Raw genomic sequence first — 25,112 nt, 5'->3', positions numbered from 1 at the left:
GAGAAAGTAAAAATGACATTTAAAAAAACTGTTCACAGAATTAATGACAGAACACTTCCCAAACAGTGGAGAAATTTTTCACATACAGATAAGTGAGGCATACAGGACTCCAACTAGCCATGATAAAAATTTTAAAAAAAGAAATCTACACCTAGACGTATAATATTCAAGATCCCAGAAACCAAACAGAAGAATAAAATACTACAAGCAGTTAGAGAAAAGAATATGTTTATAGTGAATAAACTCTTCATTTTAACAACTTCACCCTTCAGGATGGTGACTTACAAGGAAGTGGGATGAGAGGAATAGATAGGAGAAGGACAGGCGAAGGTTTCAAGTGAAGCCAGAGGACACAGGATGATCACACCAACTCTAGAAAATTGTTGAAGACAAGAGAGAGAGACAGAGTACAAGAACAAAGACAAGAATAGAGCAACTTAACAGTAATAGGGAAGCTATAAATTGTACTCACTTTCCTTTGAAACTAGTGACAATGGAGACAAGAAAAAAGAGAAGAAAAGAAAAAGAAAGAATAATTCTGAATTAAGGCAGGAAAAGGAACAAAAATGGAGATGAAGAATTATGTGGGGGAGCAAGAGACTGGGAAAAAGAAGAAAAAAGGAAGAATTTGAAGAGTGGGAAAATAAAATTTTAAAAATAAAAATTTAAAATAACAGGAAAAGAAAGAAAAAAACTTAAAGGGCCTCCTTCAGGGCATATCTCTGCTGTCACAATAGACAACGTGGGCAGCAATGTGCAGAACTAAGTTAATTAGTCTCAGCTAGGCAATGGCAGACCCCTGTGATTCAGGCTGAATTCTGGCTGCAAAGTACAAGTTGAGCTCCCTGACCTCCTGCAGGGTTAAACTCTGCAAGATTCTATGGAAGGTTCCTGCTGCTCTTCTCCAGAAGATTGTCCAGGTTCTGATGGAAGGTGGCGATTCCTTCAACTTACCAACTGTGGAGGTCTGGTATAACTTTATTGCAGTTGTTCACTTCCGTTCTATGTTCTGGAGTTCAGTGCAATGGCCTTTATGACCACCTGTGCCTCTGCAGTGTGGATCCAGGTACTGGCACAACCAGGAGGCCTGAGAGCATGGGGTTTGGGGGAAGGATGCTGCAGGGTCACCCGCACGGCTGAATAGTCCTCACCAGTCTGCTCCAATGAAGGTCCAGAGCACTGGAGGGTCAAGTTGAACATTTATAAATAAAATAGCACTTAAGGTTCAAAAGGGATTGAAATCACTTTTGATTTATCATTTCTTCCTACCCAATTTTGTGCTCAGGCACTTTCTCCTTTAAAAGTATAATAGGTACAATCGTACAGATACAAGCATAACCACCAAAGTAACAATAACCTTCTTCCCTTCAACTTCTAAGTGATTCTCTCAACTCTAATGAGCCCCACAGAGGGGCATTTTTTAAATAGTGGGCACTGTTTAATGTGTGCCAGACACATCCTAGGCCATATGCTGAACTCTTGGAATTAAACCAGGTGGATAAGTTTTCCACTGAAAACTTTCTACATTAACCTTGGAACTTTTGCAAGGGAACTGGAAGCTTTTATTATTAACCTGGAAGATAGAATTGAAGAAGGCCAATCAGAGGAAGCAGTGAAGCAAGGCGACAAGGACCTTGTGTACCTCTTACTCTTATGGGGTCAGCTGGCTCCCTCTACTGAAATGCAGGCCTTGCAATGAAATGAATTTCTGGTGCAGCAAAGTGTTGTTATCCAGCCTCTCTAGCCCCCAACCCACACATCATTATGCTCCACTGAGGATAAGTCTTATGTGGAAAGCTGTCATTGTTTTTAACATTAGGTGCTGACAAGCATTAGTCAACCACCTGCTGACAGCTGAGACGATCCTCTGGCTTGAGGGCTCAGGAGTTTTATGCACTCCTTGCTCTATCTCAAGCTGTCATTATTGACACCGGGTTTTTTTTTTCCCATGTGCCCACACACAAATATACACACATGTATATCTGTGCACACGTATTTGCCTGTGTTTTGTTATTCATCTCCTTCCCTTACTCAGTTGAGTACAGCTAGTGTCTTTTGGATCTGGGATCACCTTGCCTGTTTACAGAGAGTGGTTAGAATGGAAACCCCGTTCTCTGTCTCTTCCATCTGTGGTGGGTACCTCTCAATGCAGAAGACCTCTTGCTGCACCCTTGAGTGACCCCTCATGCTGTTTCAAGTCAGCCCACTGGCTGGCACAGAGTCCAGCAGGAGGATTTGTTTATGAACCTATCCAGTGTCATCAGATATTGGTCTGAGCACTCGGGTCATTTCATGGCCTCTCTAATCAGACTGCAGAGACATTAAATACATGATTCGGATTTGTACAGCCTTTTAAACTTGTTTTTATTTTTCCAAAATAAAAATATCTTCTTTTCACTCAACCAAATTTTCCATTTCCAATTTTGGTTGCATAACTCTGCAGACCTTGCCTATATGACAGGGTAAACATACAATCTCAAAATAGCATACTTCAAATGTTTTAAATGTTGTCATAATCAAATCAAATCAAAATTGGATATAATGTTTGTCAAGTCAATAACAAATATACCAAGACTTCAGTGCAGTGGTGATAAACCAGTGGCACACCTGTTGCAGTGGTCTATTTGTATCAGTGAAAACTCTAAAAGGTTCACCATCACTACTTTAGTGCATCCTTGGCTCTGTTTGGGCATGGGATGTATAGCTCTAAGCAATAAAAGACTATATCCCTACTTCTTTGAAGTTTATATTCTGGTTGAGTGATTAAAACAATTCACAAGTAAAAATGGATAAAATTACAATATAGTGATAAGTGCCTGAAAGAAAAATAAAGGAATATAGGAGGAATACCCTGGAGGCAGCTTTCTACTGGTATGATTTGGAGAGGACTCCTTGAGGAAGTGATAGGTAAGATGAGGTCTGATGATAAGACAGTGAAAGTATTCTAAGTGGGACAACAGGTAATGAAATGCCCCAAGACTAGTTTGGGCTAGAATGTTGGGGAAAGGCCAGTGTGATTGTAATGAGCTAGGCTCAGGAGAGAGAATGGTATGCTATTTGGTAGGAGGTCATAGCACTTCTTTTGGTAAGAGGTCATGTCTAACCTTGTATACTTTGACTTTATTAGAACAACAAGGAGAAGTCCATGGAAGATTTTAAGTACCACGATGACATGCTCTAACTTTAATTAAACCAGAAAAGTTTTGCCTGTGAGCGAACATGGATAAAAAGTCTAATGAGACCTGCTAGAAAGCTACTGGAAGAAACCAGGGATGGCACTTTCTGAAAATTGAGGCAAAAGGACTGGGATATGCCATATTGTGGCGACAGAAACAACAGGATCTGATGATGACCTGGATGAGGCATCTTAGGAAAAAGGAGTCCAGGTTCAGTCCTCGGTTTTCAGTATCTGCAGTGTCACTGGCTGATATATGGAAGCAGGGATATGGGACACAGTTTCTGTTGAAAAAGTTAAAGCTTCAGTTCTAGATATAATAAATTTGAGAGGATTCTCAGCCAGCCATATGGGATATCATGAAACTAGTTAGATATACAATTCCAGCTGTCCAAGGTGAAGTGAGGACTATAGATACAACTTTAGAACTCACTGGCATATAAATAAGATTTAAAATCATGGGTGTGTATGAGATTCACTGGTTGCATTACTTGCAAATAATGAAGATAATGGGACTGCGACATCATGACATCTAGATATGGAGTGACAGAAGACACAGCCACCACAAGGAAGTCTAAGTAGACTAGATTGAAGACTTGGGAATGCTACTGAGAAGACAAGTGAAATAAAAAGGAGAATGACCATTAGCTATGCAAAGGAAGATGACTGGTACCTTGGATAGGAGAATTCTTGCAGGAACACTGGAGAAAATATCAACTGGAGTGAGTTATGGAGAGCTCATGAGGTGAAGAAGTGGAGAGTAAGGCCAGGGATGTAGCTCAGCAGCACAGCACCTGCCTGGCAAGTGTGAGGAGCTAAGCTCGATTTCCAGGGTGAAAAAAAAAGTAAAGAAGTGGAGGGCAACAGCAATAACTTCTAGGCAACTTTGCTGTGAAAGGATATGGAGAAGTGGGAAGATATCTTGACATCAAGAGAAGTAGTTTTCTTTTTTAAGATGAAAACCGCTACCTAACAAAAGAAAGTGATTCATTGTCTTTTGTTATCCCCACAATTAAAACTTTTATTCTCAGTTCCAATAGAGACATGACCTAAAGGTCATAGTCATATGTATTATACCCAAAAGATCTGGGATTTGGCTCTAAATGTGTCTTATTTACCATGTAGATAGGAGTTATCCTTAGTTCCATGACTACTATTTTTAGAATATATATGTATACTTTTAGAATATATATTCTTTTTTCATTTGTTAGGTATTTAACAGTTCCAAATGACTTTAATAAATTTTCATGTCTTAAAAGTCAGGATCTAATTATCTCTCATCCTGGAGGCCAAACATGAGCAGAGTCCCTGTAGTACTGGTGATACCAAGAAGTGAGATCAACTCTTATGAGGCTAATTGGTGCTGTGAGGACAGGCATCTCCACACCCTTGGTGCCCACTGTAAGCTTGGCAATATGAATTCCCAAAATAGCTTTGATGCCTTCTTCTGAATAATCTTCTTCTCCTGGGTCTCTGCTCCAGCAGTCACAGAGCTCCTCCCTGCAGCCCCACAGCCTTGCATTGCGGCAGTCCACAGAAGTGCTGTCTTAAGAAAAGCCAAACTTTCAAACATATATGCATAATGGCACTTTGCAAAAACTTGCAAGGATATGTTTGCCTTCACAATCTGTTACTAAGAAAAATAATATTCCATCCTGTGAGAATTGTGGAAAAAGAAAATGCTACCATGGATGTTAGTGTACTACTAACAACAAATACCTTTCTTTGCCAAGTCCATTGGTCTCTGATCTTAAACTGAAGGTTTTTATTTCATTAATTATAAAAACTAACCACAACCCTCCAGCCCTTTCAAAGACCACTGGGTGTAATGCAACATGAAAGGAGCTCGTACTTTCATTGGAGGAACAGGGAGGGAAGTAACAGGGGCCAGAAAATCACCGTTTGACAGTGTTAACTCCGAGTTTTCCTTTCTGCTTTATAGATGGTGTCAACACAACTGTGCCCAGTCCTGCTATGGAAGAGACAGTTGAAGTTTGTAAAGATGAAGGTAATGAGGCTACTTAGTACATCTGAAAATCAGACTCTTAAATATAGAATGTTTGAGTTTTGTTTATATTGAAAAATTAAAAGGCGAGCAATTCTAAACCTTTTAAAATTTCTCTTAATACAAAATTCACATCCATTTTGTTTTTATTCCATATCTAGACTCTTCAGAAGTTAGATATACATTTACATTGTTCCTGAAAAAAACAGCTGTTTATGAAAGAGAGTGATCAGAGAAATAATGGTTAGAGAAGATATTTACTTGAGACATAATAATTAGTCAATTCTGCTGTTTATAACGACTCATCAGGAATCAATTTGAAAGAGTAGTATTTGAAGATCCCTACCAGAGCCTCTACTATCCATGAAAGCAATGTTTGAAAGACATTATTAGAAAAAAAATCTTTGGGAAGTTTGTCATTCTCTATTTAATAGAAAATTTCCAAAAGACAATGTTACTGACCCAAATATTTCAAGCAGAAAATTATAAAAATGACTCTTGTAGGGAAAAAATTTGAAGAACAAGAGGAACATTGATGTAAGGATGCCAGTGCTTTTTAAAATTATCTGACAAAAAAACAAATAGTCCTTTCTGTCTACCTCTTGATTAGTTAGTTGGCAAGTCTCTACACACACAAAAAGTCACCTTATTTTATATTTGTCATTGTTAGCTATGAGTGAATGACAGACTGGATTGTTATATTTGTACACATGGACATCTGGTAAACCATGCAATCTACTCAGAAGCCTAAGACACATATGTTGAATGCACTTGTCAACTTGGTCTACTGTGCAAATAGATCCACAGTTACTGTTGACACTCGGTACTCTTTGAACCAGTGTTTATAAAGTCAAAGTGGTCTTGAGTTTTATTGCTCAGCTACTTACACCATTATTTCCATTTCATGTTGCCTGGAAAGTTTTTATTTTTTCCAAAATCAAGTGCTTATGTAGTGAAGGAAGTTGCTAAGAATGTGAATTCCGGTACCATGTGGTTGGGCTTAAATCCTAGCTCAGCTACTGGCAATGTAAGTGACCTTTAACAAGTAAGTTAAGTAATGAATAAGGAGAGAGCAAGAAATGACAAGTAATGAACCTCTGCATGCTTCAGTCTTCTCTGTAAAATGGGGACATAGGGTTGACCTCAGAGAGTACAATAGCATACATCAGTCATTTAGACTGTTCACCTGGCACTTGTGGAGCCTGGACTTTCCACAAGACAGGTTGAGATGGAGATTAGGAAGCATATGTTTATTTAGGAAGCTCTGGAAATCATCCCATCTAATAAAAAAATGACAAAAGTGAAGCTGGAGCAAGGGAGAGGTTAAAGTGTATGTATTCTCAGAAAAAATATTTCAGCTGACTGTACAGGAAGCCCAAACATGGCTTGACCCTCCTGAGGTGTTCCCACTGGGATAAGACAACCAGACCATTCACACTTCTCATGGATAAGTCACACTGGCTGCCTGGGGAAGAGGGTATGGCCTTGAGTGTAATTCTGGAAGTCAGAGATGGACAAAGTCTGCCTGCACCTAGAATAAATTTTTCATTCCTATAGGAGATGTGGTTGGCCCAATGCAGTACCTCTCATACCATTGTCATTTGGAGGGGTCCTTTTCTTGTTCATTTCCAATTTTCCACTGAATCCCCTGATACCTCCTTTCATGTTACTCAGATGTGAGTTCTGGCATCCCCAGTGTAGAAACCATTTGTTATATCTAAAAATATAATTTGTGTCAAATATCCACAGAGGTTCTGAACTCCAGGTCATCTTAGTAAGATAAATAAACCTGATCATGTCAGAAAGAAAAGACAAAAGGTGATGCTCATTTTGAGGGAGAAAGAACTTGGACCTTCCAATAACTTAGCTTATGTAAAAATTCAAAGTGTTATAAAGTCAAATGGCAGATTTTAAGAAATGAGAGCGAGAGACAGAATCATTTAATTTGAGTGCTTCAAGCCCAGGTCTTCCTGTTAAGTTGTTTAGTTTTGAGATATCACACCTCTGTAGAAGCACACAATGTGTGATTGTTCTTGATGTTTTTAGGCTCTCATGCCACTAATTGCTTGTGCTAGGATCAATGTTTAAAATACTCATAGGGCTTTTTCTTACAATAAAACTTTTAATAGTGGTAACTCCATCAAAGAATTCTATTATGTGTCACAAATGCAGTTCTCTCAAAGACTAAATGTGAAGTTGTAAGGATTTTACTGAGATAAGCTGTTAATTCTCATTAACCTATTTATTTGGAAAAATAAAAGTGTTTTGATATCCACATTAGTATGTAATTCAGGTTCAATTAAGAATAGAACATATAAGATATGATTTTTGCCTCTTTTATTTGGCAATAGCATACACAGGACTTTTATTTATTTATTTATTTATTTTTTTGATACCAGGGATTGAACTCGGGTCCTTGCGCTTGCAAGGCAGGCCACCGAACTGCTGAGCTAAATCCCCAGCCCAACATGACTATTTTTTAAAATTGATTATTGGTTAAGGCTTCCACCAAGTGTTTAATGCTTATGGAACTGTCATCTTGACTGATAGATGCATGGCATAGAATGAAAAGAATTTTCCACTGAAATTCTCCAAGATTGAGGTCAAGATGAGGTTAAAAGGAAATTATAAGTGTTAAGAATTCATTTCAAACATTCTCCATTATTAGCTTTCATGCAGAAATATCTCTTCTCGGTGACACTGGAACAATTTTAGAGCTCTGCAGCTATAAGATCCTTTATAGAAATGCTTATTACACTCTCCAGTTTAAGTGGCAGAACATTTTTGCTGATCAAAGTTCCTTTAGGAGCACTTGTTCTTATTGTTTCCAGACTTTGATCCTGTCCTAGTATCTTAGGCTTTGGAATCACCCATATTCTAGACCAGTCCTTCTTTCTCTTTCCGATGTAACTCCCATGACATTTGAGGATTATTCAGCTATTTCCAGCTTGCTTTGTAGGCTGGCTTTACCTTCATTCTAACTGTTTCCCACTAGAAACTAGTGGCTTCCAGAGTGTAGGGATTGGAAACAAGCAAGCAAAAATGAGAACACTATTGCCCCTTTTGGGGGAAAATAAGATTTTTTAAAAAAACTGAACAGTTAAGTGAAATTTGAAGAATTCTAAGAAGAATTATAACCCAGGCGTCTTCTATGAAGCACTTTTGTTCAAATATTCCAGACATATTTCTCATGGGGAACCAAGCACCAGTGCTCGTGTCCCACTTACCCCATGTAACTGCTAACTGAGCTAATGGGAGATACAACTGATGAGCTTAGGTATCAGGAGCAAAATTGCCATGTCCACAGTGTCTACCTACTGAAAACATCTGTTCCCAATGAGTCACTACAGCCATCGGGTGAGCAGGACTCAAGCTGGGGAGAATAAGATATGAGGAGGGAGCTATGCTGACGAATAGCTCATCCGCATGGGGTAGAGGCCAAAGATGTAGCAACCAGAATTGAGCTGAAATTAACTCCAAGGAACAGCTGACCTGAAAAATATCTGTGGATTGATAGACATTCTGAGGTTTCTTGTCAACCAGGGCATTTCCTTGTTTATCAAAGGACTTTTGCTGTGCTGATAAAAATGCCCTATTAATTTAATGGTGTTTTGTACTTAAATTCTCTAAAACCAATCCAGAAGTACAAGTGTTAAAGCTTTGTTTTTCTTTTTTTAGTACTGGGGATCAATCCTGAGGTTTTCACCCTGAGTTACATCCTCAGCCCTTTTTCACTTTTTAAAATTTTGAGAAAGGGTCTTGCTAAGTTGAAAAGTCTCTCAGACTGTGCTCCAACTTGCAATCCTCCTGCTTCAGCCTCTTGAGGGCTGGGACTGTAGGCGTGTGCCACCATACCTAGCTCATAAGCATTATATTAAAGCTATTAGAAACACATATGCAGTCAAATGACGAGCTGTATAAACACATGAGAAAAATTCATGGCAATGTCAGAAACAGTGGTTATCATTGTAGTTACTTAGGATGCAATTTCCTTGGGTCAGAGAGGATTCCCTATTATAAATGTCCCTATAATTTTCATAGCTCATCCTCATCCCTGCCGAGGCCAAGTCACTTTACTTGGGGGAGGGGAGAGTGCTGTTTAAACAAATCCAAATTCACTCGTCTTGTTATTTAATCAGAATCTAATTTGAATTTGAAGGTCAACTAGACCAAATCATAGGCTCATTAATATTAAAAGCCAAATCAATTAATACTCAGGTGCACACCTCAGCCTGCATTCCTCTGGAATCTAAGTAAGTCACATCACTGCCGTTTGTCATTTGTGAAGCAGGATGTCAACAGGCAAAGGATTTCTGAACCCTTATCCTAGTTTCAGACCTCCTGGAGGTCAAAATTACTGTAGGAAAAGAGGAAAACTAGAGTAAAAGTCAATCTTGCCTAAAAGAGCAAAAGAGAAATGATGAGGAAGTAGATTCAGGCATGTGCAAGGGTGAGTGTAAAAGACTGCACCCATCAGAGACATAAGCCTGGGGGCTGTTGGCTCAGAATTGCTCTAAGCATTGTTTCTATTCCTTCCTTGCCTCAGTTTTAAAAGAGAAAGAAAACATTACACCACCCATGAGACCTCCCCTGGCTTCTCTGGTCTCATTTTTCTTAGTGCTTTTCCTGTACTTGGGGTCCACTATCATCCTGCTGAGCACCTCACCACCTTACCCATCACAGCAGGCCCACATCACCTGGTCCTGGAGCCATGCTGATGGCTATCCTAGCACACTTTCGCAGCCCTGAAACTCAGGGCTTCCAGTCCTAAGTGTGGAATGAAAGCGGCTGCCCTCTGAAGTTCAGTGAAGGGGAAAGAACTAAGATATATGGAGTGTTTCCGGAGCTCAGTGCTTTACATTAATGTGCAGTGTGGTGCTCATTTCTCACAAGGGTAACCTGAAATTCAGAGTGGAGTAAAGGGTGTATGTGTAAGTGGTGAGGATGGAAAATAACTTTATTCATGCTCACTCTCAGGGCTAATTCCTACATGAGCTTGTGAAATCCTTACAAAAAGATGTGTATTCTATTTTAATATAACATACTTTTCTGCTTATAAGAACAATACATATCGATTGTAAAATACTTTAAATGTAGAAAAATATATAAATGAACAGCATACAATGATTTCCCATTTAAGCCAAACATCGTAAAAGAAAAATTTGTAAAAACAATCTATCTATTGTTCCATGTAACAGCAGACTATGAGTATTCTCCTGTGTCTTTAAATATGCCTCAGAGGCATGATTTTTATGGAAACATAATATTTCATTATCATCGGGCTGTCCCACAATTTATGTAGCCAGTGCCCTAATGTTTGATTATTTGGTTATTTACAGCTTTCTATTATAAATAATAGGGAAATGCAGTGCATATATTTTAAATAAATATTTGTGTGTATCTGTGATCAGTTCTTCAAGATGAATTCCTGATTCTTTGTTGATTTACTAGTGAAAAGGTTAAACTATTTTATTGCTTACATGTATTTTCTTATTTTAAAACTAATGCATGTTTATTATGTAAACAAACAAGTGAAAGTAGAAATGAAAAATACCACCCATAATTCAAATGCACAGAAATAAGCATTTATAATACACTGATATATAAACTTCTAGTGTTTTTCTGGGCAGGGACTCTTGGGGCATTCTACAATGAATACCAGTTTGAAACTATCCTTTAAATATAAAAATAGATTAGGAAATTCTTCCCATGTCTTTTGAAAAACGTCATTTGTGTTTTCTGTAAATAAACACTCATATACTTACCCAGTCTCCATACTCTTTTGAGTTCTTTGGTTTCAGTTTTAAATTCCATACCACCAAGAAACATTTGCTTAACTTTATAAATGTCATGACCCTTTCTGCAAGAAAATTCCAGTCAATGGAAATACATACACTTTTTTTTTTCTCCATAAAGAATAGAGTTTGCTTTATCTGGTTCCCTAAATAATATATGTTCATTGTAGAAAAGTGAAATAATGCAAGAGAGTAAAAGAATCACACCCCATCCTGAGATAACTAGCATTTGTATTTGGGGATGATCCTTTTGTATATCACTGAATATTATGAACACACATGATTATATGTGTGTGTGTGCATGTGACAACTTTCCATCTTTTGTTGTGTTTTTACTTCTCACATTCTAATTATTTGTAGATTAAAATATACCAATTAAGAGTCTAGTCTCTGACCCCACCCCAGGTTCCTGGGTCCAAACTTCCTCTCTACTTTGACACAGCTGTGTGATTATGGGCAAATTCCTTAGCCTCTCTATGTGTCAGTTTCATTATATGTAAAATAAGGACAGTGATAGCACCTACCTCAGACCATACTGAGCAGTAAGTTAAAATGAGTCAATCCACTAGAAACATTTCAAGGCATGTCAGAAGTATAGTAGCAGGTTCAAAATTTTTAACCATTATCAAATACATATGCTCATTTTATAAATAACGTATCATATTCTACATACTTTTCGGAATCTCACTGTTTAATAGGCAGCAAAACTTTGTAGAAATCACTCTAAGTCATTTTGTGTAGACACAGTTCATCCTTTTTAAAGCTCACATGATATTTCATAGTTCAGATATAATTTATCCAACCATTCTCCCGTGATGAGCAAGCACTTTCTTTCTCCTTTATTGCTGTACAAACAATGCTGCAACCGTTGTTCTTGCCCATATATCCTTACTAGTGGCGCTTTTATTTGTATGGGAAAAAGTCCAGGAACGTGAATTCCACTTCAAAGAGTATGTGTTTTTAATAGACATTGCCAAATTGCTTTCTCTACAGCTGAAACAATTCATGTTTCCACCATCAACTGTTAGTTTTGTTCTTTATCATTTTGGTAGTCCAATGAGTGTAAAGCTGTATTTCTTTATTTTTTAAGGATCACAAATATTATCCCAATTTTGCAGTAACTGCTGCTCAGAAATAACTAGCCCAGTTACCCAAAAGATAGAATCAAAATTGTGAAACCAAGTGTGTTAGAACCCAAAGCCCACACTGTCTCTATATTCCACAGTGTATTTCAATTCATGCTTTGGGAGCAAGGGACATAACTTGCCTGAGTGAGGATGAGCCACAGGCAGCATGCAAATGCTGCTACCTATACAAAGGCAGGAAAGCTGAGGCAACGGGGAAGGCAGTTTCGAGCCAGCTACTTATTCCACATCATGACCTTGTCCCTAAACTAGGATCAAGGTTGTAGTGAAATATAAGGAAATGATCCCACCACAGGATAAGAAGTCTAAAATCCTCTGTCTTATATTCATGTTTTATTCGACCCTGCCTGTGGGCTGATCATTTAGTTGTCATTTCCGAAATGCCACTAGCCTAAGGCATCCTGCTGTCACTCTATCATGTCTATTTTGTTCTTAATTCTAGACTAAAATCCTGATCATTTTTCATAGCTTACCTCCAGTCTTTACATAAATCCATTCCTTAGTTATTCTGCTCATTCTTTCCTTCCTCTCTCCCTTTTTTCCCCCTCCCTTTCTTCTTTCCTTCCATCCCTTACTTACCTATGTAAGAATTTCAGTGATTTGAATTGCAGTAAGTGATTGGGGGGGTGAGAATAATGCACATTTTTACCTTTTTCCAGTTCTTCCCTCATTATTACAATTCATCCCAAACAGTAGTAGATGATCCTGTTTCTCATTAATGTGCTTACAAACCTTCTAAAGGTATCATGTTCCTTGTGTCAGTATTAGTTATGACATATTGAACTCACTAGGATGTAAATACGTTGAGCAAGTACCAAAAGAAATAAAAGAATGTGTACATAGTGGTTCGTATGACTCTGTTAATGATTTAACAATTTTTTGGAGAATTTAATTGAGAGCCATGCATCAAATTAGAGATTTCATATAACTGTAGAAAGTGTAGATGAGAAATCATCTGAAATTTTCTCTGTGAGAATTAACAAGAAGAGTGGAGCTAGAACCTGTAATAAAAAATGGGCCACTTTCAATTCTAATACCATGGCCACTTTCCCAAAATACGTTTACCATTATTAGGTCTCCTGACAGGGGAAATTTCCTTTCAGAATTCTCTTGTACTTTTTGTTCAATTTCATACTTGGATTTTCCTCTTCTACAAGAGAATAAAAATAAACACCTTTTGAAATGTTTATTATAATTTAGTTGATATGTAATATTATGAGCATGTATGAATTAACAGTGTGACATTACAGTACATGTATACATTATACAGTATAATGCTTGGATGAAGATAATTGGCATATCCTCCACCTCAGATGAAATAAAATGTCTTGTAAGGAAAGGACCAGGACAAAATATTTCCTTCAAAATGTATCTCCCTCCTATGACCCATTTCCTCCAACTGGGCCCCATCTCTCAATGGCTCAGTAAGCTGTGACTCCATCAATGAATGAATTCGTTGGTGAGTTCAGGGCAGTCATGATCCAGTCATCTCCCAAAGGCCTCACCTGTGAACATTCTTGCACGGGGACCTCACCTTCAACACCAGAGCCCTTGAGGGGCCTTTAAGGACCAAGCCATAATAATTACTCCCTTTACAAATTAAGTATGGCTGTAATAATGTATTTGTAACAATCAGTTCAGTAATATAATCTCTTGACACATCTTTCTAAAGATCTGAGAAGTGAAGCTTGAAAACAAAATCATTCCAGACTAGAAAATAGGGATTATTTGAGTGGGGCTTCAATTCCTTTGTCTAACATACTATTTTGGATTTAATCTAGGTCCAAACAGATCTAAGTTTGCATGACCGTATCGTTATTTTCCGATTCAGTAGCCTACTTCTGGAGTTCCTTCAATCAGACCTTGCAGGCTTTATGAGCCTCCATTTATTCTGGATTCATATCACCTTTGCTTTGGGGCCTTTGAAACTTTCTTAGCTTGTACCCCCAGTTTTCTCTTGTGTGAAATGGGGATAATAATAGTATTTATATTATGGGATAATGAAACTTTAAAAAATTAATATATTTGAAGTGATTGCAATAACTTCTCAAACATGATAAACTTTCCACAAGTGATGCAAAATTTTGTTAACCAATACAGCTGTCAAATTTATGTGCTGCATTCAGAATCTGTGCTCCAGAGACCCCTATATCTCACTGATTTGTCAGAAAATAAAGAAATGCTAATGCTAATGCAAGTCGGAGATGTTTTACAACAGCTATTACTCAAAATGTGCGACGAGATGTGTGGCCCGGTCCTGCAGTACACCATACTGAGGCATACCAGTAGAATATTGGAAAGCAACTGAGGTGAACTGTACAGGGAAGCAGGACACTTCTGAGCTCTCAACCCAGCCCCTGTTCACAGGTAGGGCCTTGAAAGCTAAGTAGTCCTGCTGGAAAGCGAGACAAAGACTTCCCTTCTGTTTCTTGCATATATTTTTCTACCTGCTTTTACCCTCTTATAAATGAGAACTAGAATGGCAGGTCTTTGTAGCCATATTTTTGAATGCTTTTGTTAGCATTACCTAACAAAAGTGCTGTTGGCCTTCCACACCCTTGGGTTCTGCATTCATAGATTTAACTACCCAAGGATTCCAATAGTTGGGAAAAAAATTGAATCTGTGCTGAACATATACAGACGTTTTCCTTGTTATTATTCTGTGAACAATATAGAATGACAACTATTTTCATTGTATTTACATTACAAGTACCTTAGAGGTAATTAAAAGTGTATAGGAGGATGTAATTACGTTATACACAAATACTACATCATCTTACATAAGAAACTTGAGATTTTGGTATCCACCTGGTATCCTAGAACCAACCCCCACAGACACCAAGCTGTGGCTGTAATAATGTGTTCTCAAAACCAACGTACCTTGAGAATGATGGGAAGTGCTGCTAAGTGTACCTAGATGATCGCACTAGGGCTAGAGAAACCCTCGATGTATATTCACCCAACATACAAAGCACAACATGTTATGTACCTGCAAATTAAAATCATAGCTCTGTCACACTAAAAAAACATTTAACCTTGACTCCTAAAAGTATACTATTTACTATACTATTTACTATTCTTTTTTTTTTTTTTTTTTTTTTTGGTACCGGGGATTGAACTCGGGTCCTTGTGCTTGCAAGACAGGCACCGAACCACTGAGTTAAATCCCCTGCCCCAACTATTTACTATTCTTAGCCTACAATTTTTTCTGACCTTGTCACTTTTTTAATTAGTATAAAAATAATAGTTGGAGTAACTTTTTAGAATATTCCCACAAAAAGTGGTATGTCTAGCAGACTGGATAAACAGAATGTCTGCTAATTAAGTACAATCTGTTTTCTATGAAATGTCTTTTAGACTAGGTGAAAGAGTTTTCAAACTTTAACATGCATTGTTGGATTCAAATATACAATAATGTCTGAATTTAAAAATTAATACTGTACTGGAAGGGGACAGTAAGGGGTTCTGGAGTTAATCGTGATGATGTGCATTTTTGCTACCACATAAGATATGATTCCACTAAAGACCAGAGTATGTCAGTGGTTCATGTAGAAAGGCACATGATTATATTTTGACTAGGCAAAGACACTAGAGAAAGGCAGTAAAAATATACACATCAAATATACAGGCAACATAATGTGGCTCTTGCTCCGATATTTCCATGCCTAAAATGTGAAAATATCCTCAAAGGTGTTTATGTTTTCCTTAGTTAATGAGCTCAGGAGTGAAAAAACTTTGGAAACTCTAAAGTTAGGTAAAGTTCAGTGGTTTCTACAGCATGGGACTTCTCAGAGCCTCCAACATGGTACAGTGAATTAAGAAGCTCAGGAAAATCCAAATATGTGGCACGTATCACATTAATTAATCAAATCTGATATTTTTAAACATTTTATTTGTTCTCTTTTTAAGAGAGGTAGAACAATTTTTTAAAATACTGCAAAATACAATTTAGAAAATAATCAACATTTCACCTACAAAAATTAGAGAACTTAATGTTTTGATTTCAAGAAATTATGATTATGATAAAAAATTTAAAATGATTAAGTCCCTTTAAAAACTGAGGTCTGAAATTTATAATGGTACAATGGTATTGGGGGACCATTCTCCCAAATTTCAAGAAAGAATGTAGGCAATAATAATTTTTGGCAATAGACTTTCACAAGTAGAAATGTTTTATTCCTAATGATGTTTTTGTATTGTACTTTTTTGGCACTGTTCCAGGGGATGGAGCTCTATCTGTCTGTCTATCTATCTATCTATCTATCTATCTATCTATCATCTCACAACTGCTGCATTCCTTAACAAGAAAACAGAATAATTAGGTCGCTAATGGCAAAAGACTGAAACTTTTTTCTTTTTTATTATTTTTACTGATATACAAATTTAAACATATAAACTTATCAAGTACCATACAATAATAAAATATATATACACAATGTCTTATGATCAAATCAGAAAAAACAACTTTAATCTCCAAGTTATTTTTAAAGGTATCATAAAATGTCACAATCAGTAGCTACCCTGCTCTGCTAGAAAACTGGAACTAATTTTCCTTTTTATCTGTGCTTTGGTGCCCCTTATCTGATTTCTTTCCACCCCCACCCGCATTCCTGTCCTCAGTCTCTACTGACCACTGTTCCACTCTGTTTTCTATGGATGAATTTTTTTCCAGTAAGTTTATTGGTACATTTTAGGTATACATACAGTTACATTCATCATTGGGATCTTGCATCTTTACATAATGTATCTTGGTTCTTATTTTTTCCCCATTCCCCTCCCCTCCCTTTACCCCTCCCACCCTTCCTTATTTACAAAGAATTTGTTTCCTTTTTTTTTTTTTTGCAAACACAAGGATTCTTATAAGTGCCGATAACATTTAATAGGAATTTTATCTTCCTATTTCATTTTGTAATTAGACCTGATATTAATCCAATAAATTGAATTAAAATAGAAAGGCAAATTGGTTATTTCCCTCTTACAGAAGGGATAATGACACTCATATAAATGTGTGCACTCAAAACAAAAACCATGCCCTGTTTTGAGACCCAACAAGGAGTAAAAGATAATATTTCTCCCAGTTTGATTAATTATTTAAGATGTTTCTCTGATCCTAGCCAATTCTAAAGAATCTAAGACTCTGAGAAAGCTGGAAATCCATTACATGACTTCAGTCTAACTCGTCCAAAAGTTTTGCCTGTTCCATTGCCTCTGTCCTTAACATGTGCTGAGGCAGAAACCATCACTTAATAGTAACTAAATCACTATTTCTGGCATGTATTGGGACAAACATTCCTGTGGATCTCAACACCAGGATGGACAGTTAAGGCCTTGAGACTACTCCAGGCACCAGACACTGAGATTCCCTCCATCTTTCTTCATAATTCAGGAAAGTAAGCAGCTGTTCTTTTTCAGCCCTGCGCTTTCTTAATCCCTGTTTTATGCTCCTTGGAGCCTCCTTCCACCCAGAAGCCCTGTTGCAGACTAATACTAATCTAGACAATGTAGACGCACAGCCACTTGATTTATCACCTAACACTGATGGTTAGCAGGATCTGGAGCAGAGCAGCAGGTCAGCACCTCAGAGCCCCAGCTCCAGCTAACCTAACCTCGAATATCCTCTTCTGAACAATATCCCAGCTTGAAGATCATCCAGATCCTTCTCCAACAGCACATCAAACTCTTGCCCCTCCTTTATTTCCTTAACGGTGTCTCCTCAATTTATATGTATATTCTTCAATGTCCTCCAATGCCTTTCCCCTCCTTTCTAAACTGTACTTCCTACTCAGCCATCTCTCTTTTCATCAAGTATGAAGAAATCCAGGAATTTTCTTGTGGTCCATATGGTAACCATATGCCCAGGATTCTTAAGTACAGTATAATTCTAGCTGTGAAGATCCTATCTTCTTATCATATCTTATAACAGAATTCCTGGAAGGGAAAAAAAGAGGGGAGGAGACTACTTCCTCCCAAGTGGAAACAGTCATTCTGTAGCAAACTATAATCCACTGTTATCACAAGAATTTTGCTGGTTTTTCAGGAGAAAAAAAAATCAAGGCAGGGTTAAAAAATTATAATCATATTCCTTTCTCTTATCCCCAAAATATCTTTTCTATCTCATGTCATCTGTGCTAATTTCTTCCTTTATACTGAAAATCTTTTCAATAGCAATGAAGTAATTCTGTGTCTCTAAGAGCTTTGTACACAGATAGTAATTGGTTGGTCTTGACTAATAATGACACATAGTGTCCCAAATATCACCTCACTTAGTTCTGACAGTGTCTCGTTTAAGCAGAATGTGGGTTAGTCACATTAACTGCTATAATAAAAAATATGAAGCTTGCACAAGATTTATGTCTCCTGCATGAAAAAGCCACAGTGGTAAGTCATGATCTCTGCACTCAAGGAGCTGAACAAGTGGAAGATTGTGATTTTTTACTTGTGGTCTCCAAAGTTGTCCTGAGTCTTGACATCTATTCAGCAAATGGGAAGCGGGGAGACAAGAGGGGTACACAGGAGATTTAATGGCCAAGCTTGAAAGTAGCACACATCTCCTCATTGTCTATCAGCTGGAACTCATTCAAATAAGTCACATGGGCCATGTGACTGCAAGGAGGGATTCCTGAGCTGTAGCTCCCTCCTTCCTGTGTGATAGAGAATGAAAAAGAGTCTGATGAACAGTTACCAAATATCTTCCAGAGATTAATGGTATATTTGTTATTATTTCCCATTATAAACAAGGCAACCAATACTTAGTTTGAGTATCTTGCCAAGGGTTCCACAATATTTAGAGTTAATAAACAAAGTTAAGGAGAGACTTCGAGAAAAATTTTTCATTTTTACAATTTTCTTATGACACAAGTCTGTTCTATATTAAGAAATGTACATTACAAACACACACTTTAAGGCTAAATTGAATATTATCTAATCCTGAAGGAAAAAATTAGTAGTATGTGCCATGATTCTTTCATATTTGTTTTCTAGGAAGACGGTACATTTCAAGTTCTCTTCTATTTTTAAGGCGAGTGATGCTAGAACTAACTGATGATATGCTTAGATTTTTTCATGTTCTATGCTTTATGGCAGATTTACTCCATTTTTTTTGTTTTTATTATTTAAATCTTTTCTTATTCCAGAATTATATTTGAAGTTGTTCCCTCAACAATGAAACCTGTCGTGAAGCAACAGGATCCTTATGTAAGCTAATAAACAAGGACATGGAACAACAGCAGCTCATGTAGAACCCTGCTCCATGAATTTTGTTTTTTTAGTACTGGTGTGGTTTTGGTTTTCTTGGTGGCACAGATCTTACTCTATTTGGTCTTGGGTTTCACACATTAACTTATTAAGTAGATAGCTGGTTCTAATGAGTCTAAGGCTTACTGCATATATTTGAACTATATATAAATCAAGTAGCCTTCTATTGGTCAAAGCTCATGGTCTTACTAATGAAAGATGACAGCACCTAAGGCCTAGTACCATTACCAGTCAGTAGACAGATCATAGGGTGTGAGTGTGGGTGTGGGTGTGTGTGTTACTGAGGACTGAACCCAAGAAACACTGAGCTGTATCTCTAGCCCTTTTTCATTTTAATTTGAGACAGGGCCTTGATAAATTGCCCCAGCTGGCCTCAAACCTGTGCCTTAGCTGCCTGAATAGCTGGGGTTACAAGTGTGTGCTATCACACTAAGCAGCACACCCCTTGCATTCCTAGAATACATTGATGTTCCCCTCCAAGTACAATGCAAATAGCTAATAATAGCCATGAGGTACACCATGACATTACACACTCTTCTTGTGTCTGTAAGACTTACATCAATTCCTACCTTTTGTTCTATTTAGTCTCATCACAGTGTTCTCTGTTCATCTTTTTGGTAGGGTCCACTGCCACGGAACATCCCTCTCGGCCCTAATTTGTTATTTCATAACATCCACTGCTATCTCTAAATAATTTTTTTTCTTTTGCATACCTTCCTTTTGTCCACCTCTCCCTCCACTTGAACTTTACTTTCCTTATAGAGCTGGAGATCAAAACCAGCGCCTTGCACTTGCTAAGCAGATGCTCTACCGCTGACCTACATCCCCAGCTGCCTCCCTATAATTTATGTTTCATGAAAGGACAGATAATATCTGTATTGGTCCTCATTTTATTCCAAGAGATTTGAACATGGCCTAGACTATAGGAGCTACAGATTCAATTCTATTGGTCTTTGTTATAACTCTCAACAGATAATTTGAAGGCTTTAAATTATTTTAAGATGTTATGCATTTAAGGTGTTCTTGCCTTCCAAGGAATTTACATGTGATACATACCTAATATCAGCACCAATAATATCAGCCCATATTCATCTAACCCTTGTTATATACCACCTTCCATTCTAAGAACTTTAAAGGTTCACATTCTATCCATCCTCATCTATCATTCAGAATGCAGTTATTATCACAATTTACAAAGAAGGTGAAGCACAGAGCAATCATGCATCTAATCTGAGGCCACATGGCTAGGATTGAAGAGAGTGAAGAGCACCAGCCAGACCATAGCAGGTGCCAAGAAGGGTTACATGGAAACCTGCCAGGAGTGCTTTGAGTTGAGGCACACCCCTTGGTGTGGTCCTATCTATGGATGGATAGAGAATGTGAGATCTGAGATGGGATCCAAAAGATGCACAGATGGAAGAAGCTATTTGAGTTAGAAAGACTATCTATGAAATGCTGAAAGTAGGACATCAGAAAACCTATTTTAGGTACAGGGAACAAACCCACTTGACTCAAATGAGGGATCCATCACCAACTAATTAGTTGCTGAAGAGGAACCCTGATTATGGAGGACTCCGAATACCAGACTAAGAAATTTGGGTCAAATCAACACAAAGCAAAAATTTTCAGCCATTGTATATTATTTGGGTGTAAGAAGTTTTCTTTTATTTTATGTAGTTATTATATATTGATTTATATAATCAATCTTATGCTAAATTCTCTGGAGCAGCACAGTCCAGTAAATGTGGTCCTCAAGTGAGAAATACGTATGTCATTTAAATTTTGTAAAGGCCACATTAAGAAAGGAAAAAGAAATAGGTGTCAATAATTTTATTACTATGTATTATTTAATTAATATAGCTGAGATAAACCAACTGCAAAATGTAGACACCATAAAAATTATGAGATATTTTACATTATTTATATACTGTCTGAATTGCACTATTTTACACTTACATAACATGTCATCCTGACTTGTCACATCATATACACCCACTAGGTACAGGTGGCTGATGGTTAATGTATTAAATGGTGTTTAGATTTAGCTTAAGGAGGATATGCTATAGGAAGAATCCACTACTTTTAGTCTTTAGCCTTTATTCTTAAGGAACTCTTGCATGTAGGACTTGCTGCAATCATTAGTGACATGCCACAGGCCTTTCTTGATTTTTGGACAGATTATTTTCTAAAGACATAGGAGGATTAACGAACCTTTAACAGTAGGGTTCTACATGTATAATGTGAAGGAGGAATACTCTGAAAGTGGCTCTCACATCTTAATGTATTGATATGGAACTCACCTATATTAGCCATGTCCTTCCTTATCATATGTGACATTCTGCCCTCCCTGTGGTAGAGAATCTGACCTTTCAGGTAAGGATATTTACTTACCAAAGTTCTGCTTTAAATAAAAGAAGACTTACATACTCTCAGGCTTTAACAAATTCAGTGTTTATGTAGTTCTCAAAGAGTAGTTCCTTGGCAGCAGATTGAGCACCTTCTGGGAACTTGTTACATATGCAAATTATCAGCCCTCACTCCAGATTTAAGGATTGGGGGATTCTGGGGTTGGGATCCAGCAGTCTGTGGACTAGGAAGCCCTTCTGGGCACCCCAGTGCAGCTCATATTTAAGAAAAACTGTAGTGAAGATATGTCAAAGAGTATAGAAGCACAGTGAATATTTGATGTTTGAAAAAAGAAGAAAATCTACTTTCACTCTTCAAATAAGAATCACCATAGGATCTACTGACATGACTAACTTTTGTGATGCTATTAAAATTCACATTCACATGCAATGAAATGAGTTTCACAAATATATCATTCAACAGAAGTAACCACACATATACGAGTGCAATTGTGTGTAATTAGATTTATGTAAAGTCTCAAGAAAAGCACAACTAAACAACAGAGCTGTTGGGAAGTAGGAAGGATTATTGTTCAAATGTGGTAGCAGCTGGGAGGAAGGATGAGGGATTTTCTAGGATGCCGCACTTGTTCTATTTCTTAACCTGGTTATGGTTAAACAGAATTGTTCAATTTATGTTAACATACCTAGCTGTACATTTATAATATTTGCATTTTTCTTTATATGCAATAAAAAGCTAAAAATTCAAGTTTTGTTTTTTTTTTTGTTTTTTTTTTTACAAACATTAGGGACACAACTTTTTAGGAAAATGTTCGGTTATATAATGTATACTTTAGCAGTCCTCTCACAGTTGTTCTTCCAAGTAACAAATAGATTTTCCATAAAGCAAAAAATTAAAAATAGAAATTCCATTTGATCCAACTATACCCTTTCTAGGTATTCCCAAAACATTTAAAGAATATTACAAGGATACATGCAAACCCATGTTTATAACAACAGAATTTGTAATAGCTAGCACTTGGAAACAGTATATATGTCCATCAGCAGATGAATGGATAAAGTAAATGTGGTGTTTATGCATAATGGAGTACTACTTTGCCATAAAGATAAGCTTGAGGCATTCATAGGCAAATGGATAGAACTTGAGAATATAATGCTAAGTGAAATAAAGCAGTATATTAACCATTCTTAGCCTCTATTTTATTATGAAATTTTTATTTCTTCTTAGAAGAGTGTTGATTATATTTTCTTTATTGAGATCTATTTCTAACTCTTTATTTCCATTTTTCCATTTTCTCATATTTTTTCTTTTCCCTTATTTCCTTTTCCCTACCCTTCCCACCTTCCCTACACCTTTAATTAATGGGGAGAAGAGGAGGGGGTGAAGGGAGGGCAGGGACAAGGGGAAAAAATGAGAGCCAAGAACTGTCCTGTGAAGGTACAGGATCCCATTAATGAATGTAACTGTATTGTAGACCTAGATTGTACCAATAAACTCAATTTTTTTTAAAAAAAGAAATTAAGTGAAAAAGCTGGAAAGAAAAGTTGGTTTATTGCTGTATACTATCCTTTTTTATAGTGCTTTATTGAATGATAAATTATAGGAAACAAATTTACTTTTTTCCTGTTAAGTGTTCATTTAAAAAATATTGCTTTATCTTAGTTATTCTAATAAAAAAAGATCTATTTCTATTTCATTAAAATAAAACTTGAAAAACAAACCCACAAACAAAGAAGGCAGTGCTGTCCTGGAATGGGTAGAGGACAAGATAGATTCTTGGGACAGGTGGCCTTATCCAGTATCCCTCTACATCCACCAACATGGTGGTCATCAGCTTCATCTACTGGGCAGGCCCATCACATGAGTTTTCTTCATCAGTGGTGGAGGAAGCATTAGAGCATAACCAAAGCACAGGGGATGTGCTGTTGCTGTAATGAGATGAGGTATTCCAGAAAGAAGTACTGCTGGCCTAAAATTTTTACTGCTGATTCTATTTGCAATGGTGCTTTATCTTCATATTTATAACATAAGCAGTAAGGACAGATGTGTGCATGAGAATTATTCAGTCTTACAATATAAAGACTACTTCTACTTAAACTACTTATTCTTTTCATCAATATTAGAATATTAGCAACTATTGGCTAATTAACTACTATTGTTATCTTTTTGTGGATTTTATCAATATATTTCTCTACACAGAACTGATATTATGCTACTACATCCTGGCACTGTAAATATTTTTTAAATACTGAAATGTTTGTGTGGTGTTTGTTAAGCAATGACTTAATCCCCCTCCTTACAAGTGACCCTTCTTCCCACCATCCTGCTGTGCCAGGCAACCTGTGGATCTCCAGGACTTTGCCCCAAATCTGCCAGCATGGCCATTCTTATTAACCAATATCAGTGCCAATGAAGTGTGTCAAATATCAATCCAGTTTACTTTATCACTACTTTATCCATGCTATGCAAACACTGATTATTTGATATAGTTTAAGCACCAATAGAAATGTTATCCCAGAAAAGTGGGATAAGGAAAGGGAATCCCATTTAGGGAAGATTCCATTTCCATATCTATTTTGTGACCTTCTCTTGATGTGCAGCATGTATAACATGTTGAATATCTAACATTAAAAAATTAAACTATTCAATCAGGTATGTGCATAAATGATATATGAGTGTTATGGACTATGCATGTCACCCCTTTTTCCACATAAAAAAACAGATGTTGAAACTCTGACTCCTAATATAAAGATATTTGGAGATGGGACTTGTTATGGTTTATGTCTAGTTGTCATCCCAAACCCTCAGGCAGTCAGAGGTGGGGCTTTTCAGAGGTGATTGTATCTAGGGTTTTTGATGGATTCTGGGAATAAGTATACAATGCTGGGATCAAGGGTGTGTGATTACTAATTAGTCCAGTGATTGGTTTGGCATAGTTCTAGGTGTGGATAATAAGAAGGCCCACTGTGTGTAGGTGGCACCACACAAAGGACAGGTAGCCTGGAAAGGATAAAAGGGAGAGTCATGCTGCTGCTGTTGCTTCTTTGTTTCTTTGCTGCTTTAGTGCCTTCTGCCCACCATGAACTATTTCTCTGTGATGTCCCTCTGTCATGCCTCCTGGCCTTGGAGCCAGCCAACTTTGGACTGAAATCTCTATGAATTGTGAGCCAAATGAACTTTTCCTCCTTTAATTTTGAGTGTCCAGTATTTTATCTCAACAATGAGAAAAGTAATTAAGACAGGACTTTGGGAGTTAGAAGAGGTCATGATGGTAAGGCCCTCATAAAGGGATTAGTGCCCTTACAAAAGAGAAAGAGAACAAAATATTGTTCTCTTTAAATACACACCCTGAAGAAAAGCTATGTGAAGAA

The 25,112-nt window shown here is 37.2% G+C and overlaps 1 protein-coding gene across 1 annotated transcript in view; it reads left to right on the top strand.

Moving 5' to 3' along the window:
- Positions 1-25,112, top strand: part of Macrod2 (mono-ADP ribosylhydrolase 2) — a 1,911,462-nt gene that overhangs the window by 1,793,037 nt on the left and 93,313 nt on the right. The window contains exon 14 of the mRNA XM_033761012.1: positions 5,118-5,183. Within this exon, the coding sequence (XP_033616903.1) occupies positions 5,118-5,183 (66 nt within the window). The remainder of the gene's footprint in view (positions 1-5,117; positions 5,184-25,112) is intronic.

This window comes from Fukomys damarensis, unplaced genomic scaffold (genome assembly GCF_012274545.1).
Source record: "Fukomys damarensis isolate Sample0158 unplaced genomic scaffold, DMR_v1.0_HiC HiC_scaffold_7, whole genome shotgun sequence".
NCBI classification, from domain to species: Eukaryota; Metazoa; Chordata; class Mammalia; order Rodentia; family Bathyergidae; genus Fukomys; species Fukomys damarensis.
Note: the sequence above shows the minus strand (reverse complement) of the source record. Positions and strands in the feature narration are given on the sequence as shown.